Consider the following 17,882-nt stretch of genomic DNA (forward strand, 5'->3'; position numbering starts at 1 on the left):
GAAAAAAAGACAAATCTGGGTCATGTTTCTTTTTTTATGTGAATGTTTTAGGTCAGAGTTGTGTAAATTAATTCACAGGTACAATAGAAAGAAAGAAATTTCATTCCTGAGATTTCAGGGATACAGGACCGTAGCCTACATGTACACATAGTTACATAAGTATAAGAAATGAGCACATACTGTACAGAACAGGAGCGTCTTTACTTTAAAACATAGGTATAGAACATGTAGTCCATGGGCCAAAGCCAGAGGATCCGGTCAGGCCCACTGGGTGCTTTTGAAAAATGTGCAAATTATTAAAGTCAGAAAAGCACAAAAACTGTTCCTGTGTGAAAATATATGCATGTTTAAAGTATTTCATCTGAGCTTTTGCATATATAAGCACACCTTTGTGCTTTTGCAGATGTATGAAGTTTAAGACAGGTGTAATGAGAGTGTACTGAATTTTGTAAGTTGATGTTTAAATATGACTCTTTTCAGAGTGTACATCTTTACCATAACTACTTTTGTCATTTGCCGAAACAGAAAAACAAACATCACTTAAAACAAACACGACTTTAGTGTTAGTAACATTACTATACTGTGTTTTATTTTTGTTTTTTACTTCTTTTGGCCTTAATAATCATTGCGTGAAATTCTGACATTTTGACAGCCCCATACAAATTTACAAAATGACTGTAATAAACTCTTTTCTATACCTTTTTATTCAAACAAACAACAGGAGGACCCGCTTTAATAGATAAAAGAGAAAGGACTAAACTTTATTTAAAAAACAAACAAAAACAAACCCATCATGGGCCCAACCCACATACTCAACTCTGCTGCTCAACCCACAAATGTATTTTTCTAACAAATGCTGGAACATTTAAGGGGAAATAAACAGGCCTTCCAATGTTATAAGGTTTATTGCCAAGAAGCATTGTTACAACAACGGAATAAGCATACAAGCACAAATTTCCTTACTTTCTGTGTCAACTTTATATTTTTTACTGGTTCTCATCATTGGGAAGATGGTATGTTTGTACTGATTGTTTTCTTATTTGGAGCACTATCTGGAGTATAAATTACCACTGTGGTGTACTGCCATAAATGGACCTGAAGGTACTTCAGTATCCACAAATGTGCTTCAGGGGACAGAGCACAGGGTAGATTGTCTTCAAGTGCACACAGAGTCAAAGTATGGGTCTATATTTAGTCTTTTAGTTGTACCTGCTGTGACATAACATGTTACAGGAGTCCTCACCCAGAAAAGAAGAATTTTCCTCCTCATAACTTCCTTAGAAATCCTCCAGCGAGCAGCAGATTCAGATCTATTCAGATCTATCTCTATCTTACTAACTGCTGCGCCACAGTGCCATCTAACTATGTGTGAACAATAACTAATGAGATCAACATGCAACACACTTCAACAGAAGCACCATTTACATGCAGATACGCAGAAATGGTATCCAGTAATACTAGTTAATCTACCCGTTGTGTGGCTGTCTGATCACATTCATCTCACAACAAGTTTGCATACTTTCACTTTTCGATTCTAGCCTTAATGCCTGAATACATGTTAGTTTTCTGTCATGCTCAGTGGGGAAAAAATATTTAATGGTTGAAATCAGGTTGAATTCAAGTGCAAGTAACATTCTCAACTACATAGTGAAGCCTTTATAAAGGCCATGGCTGACCGACCTGATTTAGCCATGAAAACGTCCATGGCTGTCCACTGCTTGGTAGGTGTTTTCTAGAGACACCTACTATGACAGGTACTATAACAAAACCAGTTTATTACTCTATCGTTTGTTTTATTCGTATGTCTATTTGAATTGTATTCTGCCATGGTAACAACACTGACATTAGAGTCAGATACAACAAAGACTCACCTGAACCATGATGTCCCATTTTAGGTAAAATTTGTTCAACCAGTGAAGCCTCATGAAAAGGCAAAATATTTGTTTTATTTCTGGGTAGAAGTACTGTTTTTTGACTTGGAAGTACTCTGAGTTTGTTACAATTGAAAAGTAAGCTGTAAAAAACAAATCCAACAAAAAGAAACACAAAGCAGCATCTCAGGGGTGTCTGTAGAGCTCACAGAGTGCATGAAGGGAACAAAAACACGTTATTTAACCTTCGAGTGACTGAGTGGAGTCATTTATGTGTGACCTTGTTGTATTTTTTAATTATGAAAATGTTTCCTTCCAACTTTTTATTTATATATATTTTTTACAGAAATGGGTGCGCTGAGGTTAATGATATTTTTTAACATTAAAGGCTTTGATTTAAAAATCATCAATTAATGTAACATCCATGTCTTTGACTGTGGGAGGAAGCCCACACAGGCACAGGGAGAACATGCAAACCACACAGAAAGGCTCCAGCTGCCCAGGGAATCTGACCCAACATCCCTTTTTTCTCCCTGTGAACCTGTGGTGTAAAGTAATATCTCATACATGGCAGAAACAGTAGAGGCATGATAAACACAAATAGATCCACTATTAAAAAAAGCTCTCTTTAATAAAATATATGATCATGACTTGATCATACAGGTTATTCAAAGGTTTTTTTAATAATGGCCGAGTCCAGTCGGGTGATTCAGTCACTGAAACGTCTCGGTCGCTTGAGGGTTAAACACAGAACATGAAGGTGTGGAGAAAACATTGTTAAGTTTGCCGATGACACTACAGTGCTCGGACTTATATCCAACAACGATGAGACAAACTACAGGACAGAGGTGCAACAACTAGAGTCATGGTGCCACGACAATAACTTGGTCTTAAACACCAAAAAGACCAAGGAGATCATTGTAGATTTCCGGAGGAAGGGTCATAACAACCATCTGCCTCTCTTCATTGGCAGTGAGGCGGTGGAGAGGGTGAACAGTTTTAAATTCTTGGGGGTAACTGTGACCGAGGACCTGTCCTGGGGCAACCATATCACCTCAGTTGCACGGAAGGCCCAACAGCGCCTCTACTACCTGAGGAGACTGCGGAGCGCACACATTCCCAGATCTCTGATGTTGAACTTCTACAACTGTGCCATCAGCAGCGTTCTGACGTATGGATTTCTAGTGTGGTTCCCCAGCTGCACCAAGGCCGATCAGCAAGCACTCCAGCGGGTGGTGAAAGAAGCTGGCAGAATTATTGGAACAAGTCTGCCAGAGATCAGTAATATCTTCCCCACTCGCTGTCTGAGGAGGGTGCACAGTATCCTGCGGGACCAACATCACCCTGCGCGCCACCTTTTCCACCTGCTGCCCTCAGGGAGAAGGTACAGGTCTATACAGGCCAGAACATCCAGACTGGCCAACAGCCTGTATCCACAGGCTGTGAGGCTCCTGAACTCTCTGCCCCCCTCTCACGGACAATAACCATATCCAACTTCTTAATAGCACTGAACTGGTCTGCATTGGTGCATCATATCTTTATTCTCTTTCCCCCTCCTGCCCCCCCCCCCCCCCTTTCTTAAATAGATAACTATCATATCTGACATCATATCTCACAGTACAATAATATTGAATGGGTTGCATTGTTGTACTTTGTCATGTTTCTCAGGTCTTTGTCTGAATTTCTTATGAACATTACTTGTCATGTTCTCATGTTGTTGCTAAGGATTGTCTTATTGCACTGGAGTCACACTGGGTTAAATATTTACACTTGGGTTTTAAGGGGTATTTATTATTTTCTTCATTATTTTATTTACGGGTTGTACGGAAGCCCCAAACGCAATTTCATTGTTCTCTGACAATGACAATAAATACTTAAAAATTTTAAAAAAAAAAATTTAAAAAACGTAAAAATACTCATTTACTCATGGATGTAATGCTTGACTTACAAAGCTGCAATTACTCTCTATTTATGTCCCGTAAACATGAGTCCGTCAGTACATCCTACAGCCTTTCTGCGACTCTTATTGCTCTCTGGGTCGCAGGTTCAAATAAATGATTAAACCAGCGTCTGAACATGACTCAAACTTGAGTCTATTTTCATGCATTTAAGGCTCTGTTAGAGCAGCAGGATGCTTTCTGTGGCTCTGACTCTGACTTTCTGTTTTTATTAGACCGTGAGCTCCAGCACAGACGCTCTGTAGTACACAGTAATAATAAAGGATACGTTAATAGCAGGAAAAATGATAGTAAGGGCAGCTTCTTAGTGAGAAACGTCAGGTACAAGAAAAGCTACCGTTGTGACTCTTTGAGGCAAACAAGTAAAGGGCATATTTTGGATTATGTTGTTTGTCAGCTCACTGAATATTTTCTGTGCATACTAATGAGCCTTTGCACACTTTTCACACTGCAGTCTGAACACACACCAAATACCTGAGACCTCAGAGTGAGCAGAAATCAAAGAGTGTTGCTGAGACTGAGAGGCACGTCGTGGACCAGCTGTAGGAACATACAGCGAGATGTTTCCAGAGCAGTGAGTCTCCACAGAGCAGGACGATTGAGCTGCACAGGCTGACGATAAACCACTACTGATCCTCTCATTCCTGCCTACCAGTATTATATTTATACATGATCACGTCTTGTTGTCCGTGCACTCTATATATTTAGGATGTTTGTTTTTCTATTCCTGTTCAAATGTGCCAACGTGAATCACCTGTGCCACACCGACACCCATGCATGAAGAGCACCACATGAACAGGTGAGGAGGAGGAGTGAAGCTCCCCCCGATCACCGCAGCTTCACACAAACTGGTGCTGTTTTTCTACAATTACCTACGACAACGGCGTTGTTTTACTGTTGGGTGGTTTTGTTGTCCTGAAGGCGCTGTGGCGGCTCAGTGGCTGTGCGTGTTTGTAGATTCTCATTGTGTTGGGAAGTGAACGTGTTGAATCTGTAAGTGGCTGCTTGTTTCTTACCACAAGGATAACAGCAAAAGAATAAAGTGAGAAAAAAGGACAAATCTGGGTCATGTGTCGTTTTTTATGTGAATGTTTTAGGAGTTGTTGATCTCAACTTATTGATTTCTTAACTGGAGCACTGTCTCCTCCAGATGTGGAGTATAAATTACCACGGTGATGTACTGCCATAAATGGACCTGAAGTTACTTCAATATCCACAAATGTGCTTCAGAGGACAGAGCTCAAGGCAGATTGTCTTCAAGTACACACAGAGTCAAAGTATGGGTCTATATTTAGTCTTTTAGTTGTACCTGCTGTGACATAACATGTGACAGGAGTCCTCACCCAAATTGCTGCACAGTGCCATCCAAGTATGTGTGAACAATAACTGATGGGGTCAGCATGCAACACACTGGAACAGAAACACCATTTACATGCAGATACGTAGAAATGGCATCCAGTAATAGTGGTCAATCTACCCGTTGTGTGGCTGTCTGATCACATTCATCTCACAACCAAACGTCAACAAAAAGACAAGTTTGCATACTTTCACTTTTCTGTTCTAGCCTTAATGTCTGAATACATATTGGTTTTCTGTAAATCTCAGTAAAGAAAATATTTTAATGGTTGAAATTCACTCTTAGTGTTGAACATCAGACACACTTTTTCATTTCGAAGCTGTTTTGCACATCAGTGTGTCGTATGTAAACCTGATAAACAGCATTCTGCCACCATGACAGCATTGGCGTCATCAGCTGATATATAAAGATGCCCTGTGGTTGAGTCAGATACAACACAGTCGCACCTGAACCAGGACACCCAATCTCCTTTGTGCCATTTTTAGGTGAAGTTCATTCAACCGGTGAGTCAAACCTATCAAAACATCTGTTTTAAAAGTAGAATTACTGATTTTGAATTTTGAAAAAGTATTGGATTGTAATAACTCAGTGTGAGAATATTTATAGAAGTAAAAGTCCTGAAATCAGAATCATGTTGTTGCCTGACTAAGAGCTTCATCATGAGCAGATTATCAAAGGTATCAAAGGCGTCAGTATACCTTTTGTAAATCTTGCTACCCTACATGTTGAAATGAACAGCTTTTGGGGCTGTCAGGCCTTTAAATCCTTGTAGCTTAGTTTTTTTTGTAGCTTGGTCGATGGTTGGATGAGTGAAGAAGAAAAAGTTATTTGGATAAATTCAGAATTTAGTTTTGTGCTATAAATCTGTGCACTGTGTGTAACACTGAGTAATGCTGTGTCATACTAATGGGCCATGTTGTCGAAGCTTCTCATGTTTTCTAAAGCTTGAACATCAGACATAAGTTTCCTTTTGGGAGGTGTTTGTACATGGGTGTGTTGTATGTAAACCTGATCAACTGCATCCTGCCATCTTAACAGCATTGGCGTCGTCAGCTTGCTGTCAGGTGATAGAATATATAAAGATGGACCATCGCAGATTCAGAAATAACACACAGTGACGATGTCCAATATCTTTGGCACCATTTTAGGGTAAAATTGCTGAATCTTTTCATGCCTTCAAAAGTCTTCAAACTGAAGAAGCCATTTATTCTAAAAAAAAATATATTTTTTAGAATAAAATATTTTTGTAGTATTTACATGTAAAACAGTCACATAAATCACAAAAGTCACATAATTCACTGATGCTCATTTCTACTCTCAGTTTATGTTACTCTTACAGCGTTATTACTCTTACACCACATTAGTCTTATTGTTGACTGCACTGTTTTTAATAAATAATACTTTTGCACCTTTCAGAGATAGATACTTTGATTTTATATCTGTGGTCTTTCTGGCATTGTTTACGTTTGGTTTCACTCTTCTGTTTTCACAAATTTACTTTTTAATCCAGATCCTCAATACATTTCGGCTTGGGAAACACATCCATCCATCCATCCAGTTCAGAGTCACAGGAGCACTCTGTCACTATCCCAAATGCGCTCTTTGACTTTGAGAACTGTGAAGAGGCTGAGAAAGCAACACAGCAGAGACCTGCGCATCTGCAATTCAGAACATGTAGAAGAAACATCACTGAGTAAGTAAAGGTTCCCAATGTATGCCTAATGTATGCCTAATGTATACTGAAGCTACATCATTAACCCAATGACACATTTCCACAAGTCTTTCTCCGTCTGCATGAGCTAATAAATGTTCCAAAAATGTTATTGAACCTTACAGGAAACCTTATGCAAGGTGCAAGTAAATAAAAAGAAAGTACTGATGAATGAATAGATCAGAGGGAGGGGTGCAAGAACAACTAAGCCAAAGCCATTACTATTGTTCATGCGCTTTCAATGGCTCGCTTGAACGTTTAGATGACTCATTGTCATGTCATTGATTCTAGCTGCTCATTTCCTGTTGTTACAATTGAAAAGTAAGCTGTAAAAAAACAATCTAACAAAAAGACACAAGATTTTTTAACATGTATTCATGTATACACCACATGTAACTCCAAATAACCAAAATGTTTCTACCCTCCAGTTGAACCGAACCCACGGAAGCTCCACAGCTAAAAGGCAAGCATCAAGTTAGAGTCTCTGAACATCAACAGTACCTTCAGGTTAGTTTACTGTCAGTCAGATTATAAAATAAGCCACTAGTTTGACTGAGAACAAACTTTAACTAAGCTGACAACGAGTTAACATATGTTTGATCACCTGGGTTCTCCATATCTTACATGATGATTTAGCTCAGCACTCATCTAACAATGTTTCAGCGCATTGTTGTAATAACTGTACTGTGTTTGTACTGCAGACTGAGCATTGACCAGGACAACACAGATAATCAGGCCTAACAACAGCAGAGGAACGTCACCATGGCTAATTTAGATCACACAACTGAAAACTTGCGTATAGCTCATCTGAACATACGCAGTCTTAGAAATAAGATTCCTGACGTTCACCTCTTTTTAACACATTATGAAATACATGTGCTAGCTCTCACTGAAACTCATTTAGGCACAAAAATTAAAGACTCTGAACTAAAAATAGACAATTACAAGTTGTACAGATGCGATAGAAAACATAATAATAATAACTGGTATCGAGGTGGTGTAGCTCTCTATGTTCAAGATCACATTCCAGTTAAGGAACTGCTTTTCTCAGATCTGCCTAATATAGAAATGATCTGGGCTGACATTTACCTGCCACATACCAAACCAGTTTTAATCGGATGTTGTTATATATCAAAAAAATCCAATTTTAAGTATCTTGAACGTATGGAGATATCAGAGACAGACCAAACAGGAAGACACATTTTCCTGCTGGGTGACTTTAACAAGAATTGGTACTTAGAAAAAGATAGAAACAACATTGAGTCTTTTTCTAAAAGGTGTGGTTTAAAACAGGTTGTAAACTGTCCCACCAGGTTAGAAAACTGTATTGATCACATCTACACAAATATTCCAGAGCTTTATGACTCACCATGGTCAGTTGTCACAGGCTGTAGTGATCATAATCTTGTTATTGTTGATGTAGAAAAAATAAAAGTACCCCAAAGAATAAGCATTCAGAGGTCATACACTAAGTTTGATAAAAACAGTTTCATTCAGGAAATTAAGAGAACATCATGGAGTGAGGTAATGAAAGAAGAAAAACCTGAGAAGGCTTTATCCAGGTTTATTGAAATCTTTATGGCAATAGCAAACAAGCATGCTCCATTAAAGACAGATCATCCTAAACCGTGGTGGTGGTCTGCAGACATAATAAGTTCAATACAGTTTAGAGATAGAGAACTTGCTTCTCACTCCACAAGAAAAGCAAAGCGTATGAAGACAAAGATTTTAAAGAAGTTCAAAGAAATAAAGAAGGAACGTTTTTCTCCTGAATCTGAGGAGGTCCCTGAGGTTCCAACAAACATGTTTGATGTGTTTTATCAGTATTATACTGATGAATCTCCACGTTTTAGTTGTGAACCCCTGCCTTTGCCATTGTTTCAGGGATCTGAACTCACTTTTGTGACAGTTAACAACAGCAAAATTAAAGATTTGTTAAAGTCATTCCCGGGGTCTTTGACTCCTGGTACAGATGAAATAGATGCTAGACTGCTAAAAGTTACTGCTCGGTACATCTCTGCTCCCATACGCCACATTATGAACCGTTGCATTGCCTGTGGTGAGTTTCCATCTCAGTGGAAGAATTCCAAAATATTACTAGCTTCACAGAGCAGAAACGCTGATTTCAGGCCAAAACATGTCCTTCCTGTTTTAAGTCAGATCCTGGAGAAAATTCTGGTGGAGCAGATGACGGAGCACTTTACTAACAATAAACTGTTTGCTCAGCATCAAAAAACTCTTCACGAAATGACACAAGACTTGCCTACAGAATCTAACAATGGTGCAGAAGGAGCTGAATTCGAGGAAGGATTAAATTCCTTCCTTGACACAATCAGTCCCAAACAGCTGATTGACAATTTAAAATTGAATAATTTCTCAAAAAGGGCTGTTACTATGATGAAAAGCTTTCTCTCTGACAGAAGACAGAAAGTGTACTACAACAGCTGCCCTTCTCACTGGAGAAAAGACTGTGGGCTTCCACAAGGAAGTTGCCTGGCTTACTTCCTGTTCTCTGTTTATACTGTACAAATGACCTGAAACACCTTTTTAATCATATCTTCAGTTGTTATGGAAGGCAGTTACTTCATAATACATCACTGAGCTTATACCCATGAGGAGTTACAGAATATGTGGAGAAATGAATCACAAGCCCTGAGTCACTGGATAAAACAAAACAAGGTGGCCAAATTTATCCAGGGGGTAATTGATATTCATCAACTCCTCAGATCAACGCTGCACTTGAATGTGAATCAATTTTTTCACATCCAATTTTTAGAAGTTGTAATACAGAACGAGCATATTTCCTGGTCAGACATCCGCAAGAAAATTAAAAAAAAATTGCTTTGGTATGATCAGGTAATGTTCTGTCTCAGGAGAGGTGGGTAATTTTGTTCTTTCATTAGTGCTCTCTCAATAATAGGACTGACGCCGATGTACCATCCATTGCTGACCACACACACCTTGGTTTTCAAGTTGCTTTTGCTAGGATTTATGTTTGAGTTATGGTTTGCTGAGCATTTTGATGTTAGCTTAGGTTATGACAATCACTCTGTGAGTGTCTCCTTGTTCATGCTATGACTCATGTTTTTGTGTTTTGTTTTGCTTTTTCACTATTTAACCCATCAACACAAATAGTTTGTAAATGAGTGAATTTTTATTTTCTGTTTTTCTGGTGTTGGCATACTTGGGTTTGTAAAAGTTATTTTTTTCAGGTTTCAGCTAAACTGTGGTTTCTTTTTCTCTGTAGTTTTGTTTTGTTTTTTTGTTTTCTCTGAACTCCATTCATGGTCTGTAAACTGGCAATAAAGTATTTAAAACTTGTCCAATGATTACACGAGTTGTATTCTTCTAGAACTTAACATCATCCACGCATCCAACAATGGCTCAGAATTTTAAAACAGAGAAGTATTAGGAATATTTGGTTTTTAGTTCATGGTATTTGAATATGCACAACGAAATGACATTTTGATCCAGCTAGCAGGGATATCAGGTGCAAAAGCAGGTTGGGTTAAGTGTGCATTTATTAAGAAAAAGTAATACAGAACATTAATAATTATTTCCCCAGGAAATGCTAATTATCAGTTATAAAAATGCTGATAGTTCACAGAGAAGCAAAGTTGAGTACTCAATTAGAGCGTATAGCTTGACATATGTAAATCTGAAAGTAACTGTGATTATCTTTGTGAAGTTTGCAGGCAAAACCAAATCCTACAGCTACGTTGGATTGGTTGAGAAGGTTGATGGTGCTGACACTGGTGCAAAGTTTTTAAGGTGAAGTCGTAATAGGCCTATGAATGGAAAGCCCATCTTCACTCTCAAAGAAAATGATGACAGCGACATCCCAAGAGAAGATGCACATAAAGAAATAACTACCCACACCACAAAACTTGGTGGTACAGCCAGAAGGGAGCAGTGGGGAAAATCAACAAGTTCATGCGGTGCTAGGCCTTGTTTAAGAAAAGGGACTTTTAATGTGCTCGTGTGGCAGAACTGGCTTGTATAAAATTGGTCTTTGACGTTTGACGTTGTAAAATAACTTTAAATAAACCTTGGATGAGTAGTTTGGTGTTAAATTTGTCTAGCTTTTATATAGCATTACAGTTTCTGATTTAAAAATATACTGTTTTGCTTTAATAATCAGTGGCACAATTAACCCAGTGTATTCTCTCCAAAGGCACAACTTACACACTGGGGGCAAGTTGTGCCACAAGACCACTTTTTTCAGAAAGCAATATTTCTTAAAAACTATATTTCAAATCCAAAGTGATTGTTCCCAGGGATGCACGACATCCTGATATATATTTATATATTTTAGTTGGGAGCATTACTGTCATGGCCTCCCATTAAAGTCACTTTAAGTTAAAAACTGACACAACTCACCCCACTCTCCCCAGTATGTCTTTCTGTATTGTTTTCTGCCATTTTAACAACACTGACATGACTGAGTCAGATACAACACAGACTTACCTGAGCCACGACATCCTATCTCCTTCACACCATTTTTAGGTAAATTTTGTTCAACAGGTGAAGACTCATGAAAAGGCAAAATATTTGTTTTATTTCTGTGTAGATGTATTGATTTTGGACTTGGAAATACTCTGATTCTTGGTGCCATGTTCTCGAAGCTTCTTGTGTCTTCTAAAGCTCAAACGTCAGACACACTTTTCAATTTGGGAGGCGTTTGTACGTCAAACTACGTCATATGTAAACCTGACAAACTACATAAAGATGCCGTGTAGTTGAGTCAGATACAATACAGACGCACCCAAGACAGGACGTCCAATCTCCTTTGTGCCATTTTTAGGTGAAGTTAATTCGACTGGTGAGTCAAAACTATCAAAACATTTGTTTTATAAGTAGAATTACTGATTTTTGACTGTGAAGAAGTGTTGGATTGTAATCATTCAGTGTGAGAACATTTATAGAAGTAAAAGTCCTGAAATCAGAATCATGTTGTTGCCTGAAAGCTTCATCATGAACAGAGTATCAAAGCTATCAAAGGCATCAGTATACCTTTTGTAAATCTTGGTACCTTACATGTTGTAATGAACAGCTTTTGGGGCTGTTGGGCCTTTAAATCCTTCTAATCAAATGTAGTTTAGTTTTTTTTATCTCGCTTGTCAATGACTGGATGAGTGAAGAAGAAATGGTTATTTGGATACATTTAGAATTTAGTTTTGTGTCATTGCACAAATCTGTGCCATGGAAAGGAAAAGGTACGTCTGGTGTTCAAGCTTTAGAAAACAAGAGAGGCTTCGAGAACATGATGCCCTAGTATGACACAGCAATCTGCTCAGTTACGCAGTGTAATACTGTAGGCAAATATGTGCGTGGTGCAAATTGCTGTACATAACAAAGTGTTGAGTAAGGCAGATTGTTGTGTCATACTAGGGCGGCATGTTCTCGAAGTCTGTCGTGTTTTCTAAAGTTTGAACGTCAGACATACCTTTCCTTTTTGGGAGGTGTTTGCACATCAGTTTGTTATATGTAAACCTGATAAACTGCATTTTGCCATCATATCAGCAGTGGTGTCATCACCTTGCAGTCAGTTGATAGAATATATAAAGATGCCCTGTAGCAGATTCAGAAATAACACAGAGCGAGGACAACCGATCTCTTTGGCACCATTTCAGGATAAAATTCTTAAAGCTTCTCGTGTCTTCTAAAGTTCAAATGTCAGACACACAACCTCTTTGGATTTTTCTCTAATTGTCATCATTTTAAAGAAAAACTGAAGAAGCAATTTATTTTAAAACAGATTTTTTAAAATTATTTTTTAATGCAAAACAGTAGATTGAAAGTCACATGATTCACTGAGGCTCATGTCTACTCTCAGTTTACATTACTCCCTGTATCACTATTATTCTTTTTATCACTCGCACAGCGTTATTTTATTATTCCTAGTACCACATTAGTCTTTTTGTTGACTGCACTGTTCTTGATAAATAATAACTTTGTATAGTTCAGAGTTTGATACTTTGATTGTATGTCTGTGGTCTTTCTGGCATTGATTACCTTTGGTGTCAAACTTCTGTTCTCACAAATGGACTTTTTAATCCAAACCCTCCATGCTTTTCAGCCTGGTAAACACATCCATCCATCCATCCATCCATCCAGCCAGCCAGCTCATAGTCACAGAAGCACTCTCTGCCTATCTCAACTGTGATCTCCGACTTTGGGGACTGTGACGAGTCTGAGAAAGCAACACAGCAGGAGCCTGCACATCTGCAGTTCAGAGCCTGTAGAACAAACATCACTGAGTAAGTGAAGATTCTCATGTCCACAATGTAATGGTTACTGTTTGGCCTAATGTTGACTGAAGCTATGTCCTTAACCCTTTGACACATTTCCACAAGTCTTTCTACGTCTGCACGAGCTGATACATGTATCAGATTGCAAAAACTTTATTAATCCTTACAGGAAACTGGCTTTATGCAAGGTGCAAATAAATCAAAAGAAAGTACTGATGAATGAAGAGATCAGAAGGAGGGGTGCTAGAACAACTAAGCCAAATGGCTGCATTCTATTCAGAGGAATGTAGCCACTGTTATTGTTCATGTGCTTCAATAGCTTGTTTGAACATTTAGATGACTCATTGTCATGTGATTGATTCTAGCTGCTTGGTTTTTGAAGTAACAATAGAAAAGTAAACTGTAAAAAACCTCCATTAAAAATACACATGTTAAATTGCACTTTAAATTTCTTCTATGACAAGGACTGTGTCAGAAATAAATTCTTACTTCTCCATTCATTGCACTGTTATGGGCTAACAAAAGAGTCTTTAGTAGCATCAAAAGAGACCACAAGCTTATCTTTCTTCCACTCCAGCTCAGCTCTTGTTAAATGACATTTACATGTACAATAAACCATCACAAGATATATTATATATAATATATAAATATATATAATATCAGTCTATGATTCTATATTTTATTTAAGCCTAAATAAGTGGGGTTATTTCTATCTCTACAAGAATCACCAACAACTCAAAACACTTTGTCAGAGATAACATCACAGCTTCATTGCTTCTCAATGACTTTCCTCTGTGACAAAACAGCATAGTACATATTTACATCTATACACCACATGTGACTCCAAATAACCAGAATATTTCTAACCTCCAGGTAAACTGAACCGATAGAAACTCCAGAGCTAAAAGACAAGCTTCAAGTTAGTTTCTGAACATCGACACAACCTTCAGGTGAGTTTACTGTCAGTCAGATTATAAAATGAACCACTCTCAGTGCGCCCCAGGGTAGCTGTGACTACAATGTAGCTTGTCATCACCAGTGTGTGAATGTGTGTGTGAATGGGTAGATGACTGAATGTGTAAAGTGCTTTGGGGTCCTTACGGACTAGTAAAGTGCTATACAAATACAGGCCATTTACCATTTACTAGTTTGACTCAAAACAAACTTAAACATGAGGGACAAATCAAAAGAACACCTTTAGCGGACATAATGGCATGCTCCTGATGAGATGAGGGATGGTTTGAAAATGTCTCAGTGTTAGTTTTAGTCTTTTCAATAATTTTTTTGTATCTTTTATTATTGTGTGGAGGTCATCTGTCAGAGGCCAGCTTTAGGAAAATCAGTAAATGTATTACAATAAAAACCATAGCTCCACACCTAAAAGGCAAGCATCAAGTTAGAGTCTCTGAACATCAACACTACCTTCAGGTTAGTTTACTGTCAGTCAGATTATAAAATAAGCCACTAGTTTGGCTGAGAACAAACTTTAACTAAGCTGACAAATCAAAAGAAGACCTTTAGCAGACATTAGGGCAAGGAAGGTATCCAGCAGCATTATAATAGTTTTATATTTTCCAATTAGTTTTTTTTTACATTTCAAGTTTTTGGTTTTAATTTAGTTCACTTCACTTAGTTTGAAAATGTTTCAGTTTTAGTTTTGCACTTTTCAATTAATATTTGTATCTTTTATTATTGTGTGGAGGTCATCTGTCAGAGGCCAGCTTTAGGAAAATCAGTAAACGTATTACAATAAAAACCATAAACCTTTTGAAAGCAGTTGACTTAGTGTTGTAGACATCCACAGTGTTAATAAACAAGTTGATCAATTACTCAGCAATATGATATGATATGATATGATATGATATGATATGATTTTACTGGATTTTTTTTTTTTTTTACCAGACTAACTTTTACTAACAATAATCTTTTTTACATCAAGTTTTAGATTATATTTTCGTTTTAGTTAACTATAATAACTTTGGTGTTCAGGGAGCTCTACTCCCAGATCTACATCCAAAATAAATTCAAACTTGTACCCATTGCACCCAATTATTGTTTTTCCAAGTCATTAAAGATCCATGCTGTACAATCATTCCACCCTGGAATCAAACAGATGAAAGAAGTCAGTAAAATCCCCAAATTACCATGACATTCATGCCCATGATGAGTGTATATAAACTTCTGATGACAATTAGTTAATATATATTTGATCACCTGGGTTCTCCGGATCTTAGGTGATGATTTATCATGATTTAGATTACGTGAATTCATCTAACAATGTTTCAGTGCTTTGTTGTAATAACTGTGCTGTGCGTGTGTTGCAGACTGATCATTGATCAGGAGTGGACAACACAAGCAATCAGGCCCATCAACAGTTGAGGAAGAGGAAAGCTCTGAATCATCTGCTCAGGAGGACAAACCAAGACCTCAGCGGTGCTTCTATCTGTCTGTTTAAGCCATGGCCAATTTAAGTCCCACAGCTGTAAACTTGTTTCAGTTCATTGTTATAATAACTGTGCTGTGTTTGTCTTGCAGACTGAGCGTTGACCAGGACAACACAGATAATCAGGCCTGACAACAGGAGAGGAACATGGCTGATTTGGATCCCACAACTGAAAACTTGCGCATGGCTCATCTGAACATATGCAGCCTTAGACATAAGATTCCTGACATTCACATCTTTTTAGAATGTTATAAAATACACGTGCTAGCTGTCACTGAAACTCATTTAGGCATAACTGTTAGAAACTCTGAACTAAAAATAGATAATTACAAGTTGTACAGAAAGGATGGAAAAAAGAAAAACAAAGGAAAAAGGGATCGGGGTGGTGTAGCTCTCTATGTTCAAGATCACATTAGCAAACACATTAAGAAACTGTTTGTCTCAAATCTGCCTAATATAGATCTGATCTGGGCTGTCATTAACCTGCCACATACCAAACCAGTTTTCATAGGATGTTGTTACATATCAGAAAAATCTGATTATAAATATCTTGAAGGTATCAAGATATCAGAGAAAGACCGAACAGAAAGACACATTTTCCTGCTGGGTGACTTTAACAAGAATTGGTACTTAGAAAAAGATAGAAACAACGCTGAGTCTTTTTCTAAAAGGTGTGGTTTAAAACAGGTTGTAAACTGTCCCACCAGGTTAGAAAACTGTATTGATCACATCTACACAAATATTCCAGAGCTTTATGACTCACCATGGTCAGTTGTCACAGGCTGTAGTGATCATAATCTTGTTATTGTTGATGTAGAAAAAATAAAAGTACCCCAAAGAATATCCATTAGGTATCCTAAACCCTGGTGGTGGGATGAAGATTTAATATATTTAATAAAGGAAAGAGATGATGTAAAAAGGGATTTAACTATAGTAAAAGAAAATAAAGAAAGTGACACAAAAAAAGCAAAGAGTTTACGCAAAAAGATTTTAGATAAGTTCAAAAACATAAATAAGAAATATTTTCCCCAAATTCAACCAGAAGATATCTGATATTCATCAACTTCTCAGATCCACATTGCAATTGAATGTGAATCAATTTAATCACATCAAATTCTTAGGAGTTATAATACTGAACCAGCATATTTCCTGGTCAGACATCTGCAAGAAAATAAAAAAAACTGTTTTGGTATGATCAGGTAATGTTCTGTCTCAGGGGAGGTGGGTCATTTTGTTCTTTCGTTAGTGCTCTCTCAATTGTAGGACTGAGGCCTCTGTGTCATCCATTGCTGACCACACACACCTTGGTTTTCAAGTTGCTTTTGTCAGGATGTATGTTTGAGTTATAGTTTGCTGAGCATTTTGATGTTAGCTTAGGTTATGACAATCACTTTGTGAGTATCTCCTTGTTAATGCTATGACTCATGTTTTTTTTCTTTTCACTATTTAACCCATCGACAGAAATAGTTTTTAAATGACTGATTTTTTGATTTGTGTTTTTCTGGTGTTGGTATACTGGCATAAGTTATTTTATTCAGGTTTCAGCTAAACTGTGGTTTCTTTTTCTCTGTAGTTTGTTTTGTTTTTGTTTTCTCTGAACTCCATTCATGGTCTGTAAACTGGTAATAAAGGATTTAAAACTAGGGCTGGGTATTGTCACTGATTTCTAGAATCAGCTCAATTCCAATTCACAAGGTTCGATTCAATTTGAATCAGGGAAATTTTCCCTCAGACAGTCAGAAATATTATAATTCTGATCATTTATCAGTACATATCCATATTGTTATATCTATGAAGAGAAAGCTGACACTTGTGAGACTATCAGAGGTGTAAGCGTCACAGCAGATGCCTTTTTGTCAAATTAACTGAGCATAAAACACAAAAAAACACGAAGGAGATTTTCCTGGCCTGGCTTTTTATAGCAGATAATCACCTTAAAAATATTCTGCAATAGAACAAATACGGAAGAAAACCATGAATTAACATATGAACATTACCTTATGCTGCTGAAGTGAAGTGCATCAAAGTTACAGAATCTTAATTAGAGAGACAGCTAAGCATTTTGCAATTTCACATGATTTTAAAAAGTTTAAATTTCTTCAGTATTGAACAGCAGAAATGAGCCTTTCTTATTGTAAGTCAGTAAAAATTAAAAATTAAAAAATAAATAAATAAATAACAACAACAAAACAGAGGCCGACAGGGCTTTACATAACAGTAGACTGGTGGGTAATAAGCAAGTGGATAATGCAGAAAACAGAAATTTTTAGATGGAAAACTACCCTTGAAGT

At 37.4% G+C, this 17,882-nt stretch overlaps 1 protein-coding gene across 8 annotated transcripts; it reads left to right on the top strand.

Annotated features, from left to right (window-relative positions):
* Positions 1 to 3,805: 3,805 nt before the first annotated feature.
* LOC120724707 lies at positions 3,806 to 17,384 on the top strand. Of its 8 annotated transcripts, XR_005693977.1 has the most exons (8): positions 3,806 to 5,689; positions 6,697 to 6,879; positions 7,326 to 7,404; positions 7,599 to 11,719; positions 12,977 to 13,157; positions 14,022 to 14,098; positions 15,473 to 15,581; positions 15,684 to 16,407. XR_005693977.1 is itself a non-coding variant. In XM_040017036.1 (7 exons), the coding sequence occupies exon 7, from the start codon at positions 15,739 to 15,741 to the stop codon at positions 16,642 to 16,644; it is 906 nt and encodes a 301-aa protein (XP_039872970.1). In that variant the 5' UTR covers positions 3,806 to 5,689; positions 6,697 to 6,879; positions 7,326 to 7,404; positions 7,599 to 13,157; positions 14,022 to 14,098; positions 15,473 to 15,581; positions 15,684 to 15,738; the 3' UTR covers positions 16,645 to 17,384. The 8 variants fall into 8 exon arrangements, 4 of the variants coding, with proteins under 4 accessions (XP_039872970.1, XP_039872973.1, XP_039872971.1 ...); XR_005693976.1 differs by having other exon boundaries at positions 7,599 to 13,157; XR_005693979.1 differs by having other exon boundaries at positions 7,326 to 7,360; positions 7,599 to 13,157.
* The last annotated feature ends 498 nt before the right edge of the window (positions 17,385 to 17,882 follow it).

This window comes from Simochromis diagramma, unplaced genomic scaffold (assembly GCF_900408965.1).
Source record: "Simochromis diagramma unplaced genomic scaffold, fSimDia1.1 OVJJ01000802.1, whole genome shotgun sequence".
NCBI lineage: Eukaryota > Metazoa > Chordata > Actinopteri > Cichliformes > Cichlidae > Simochromis > Simochromis diagramma.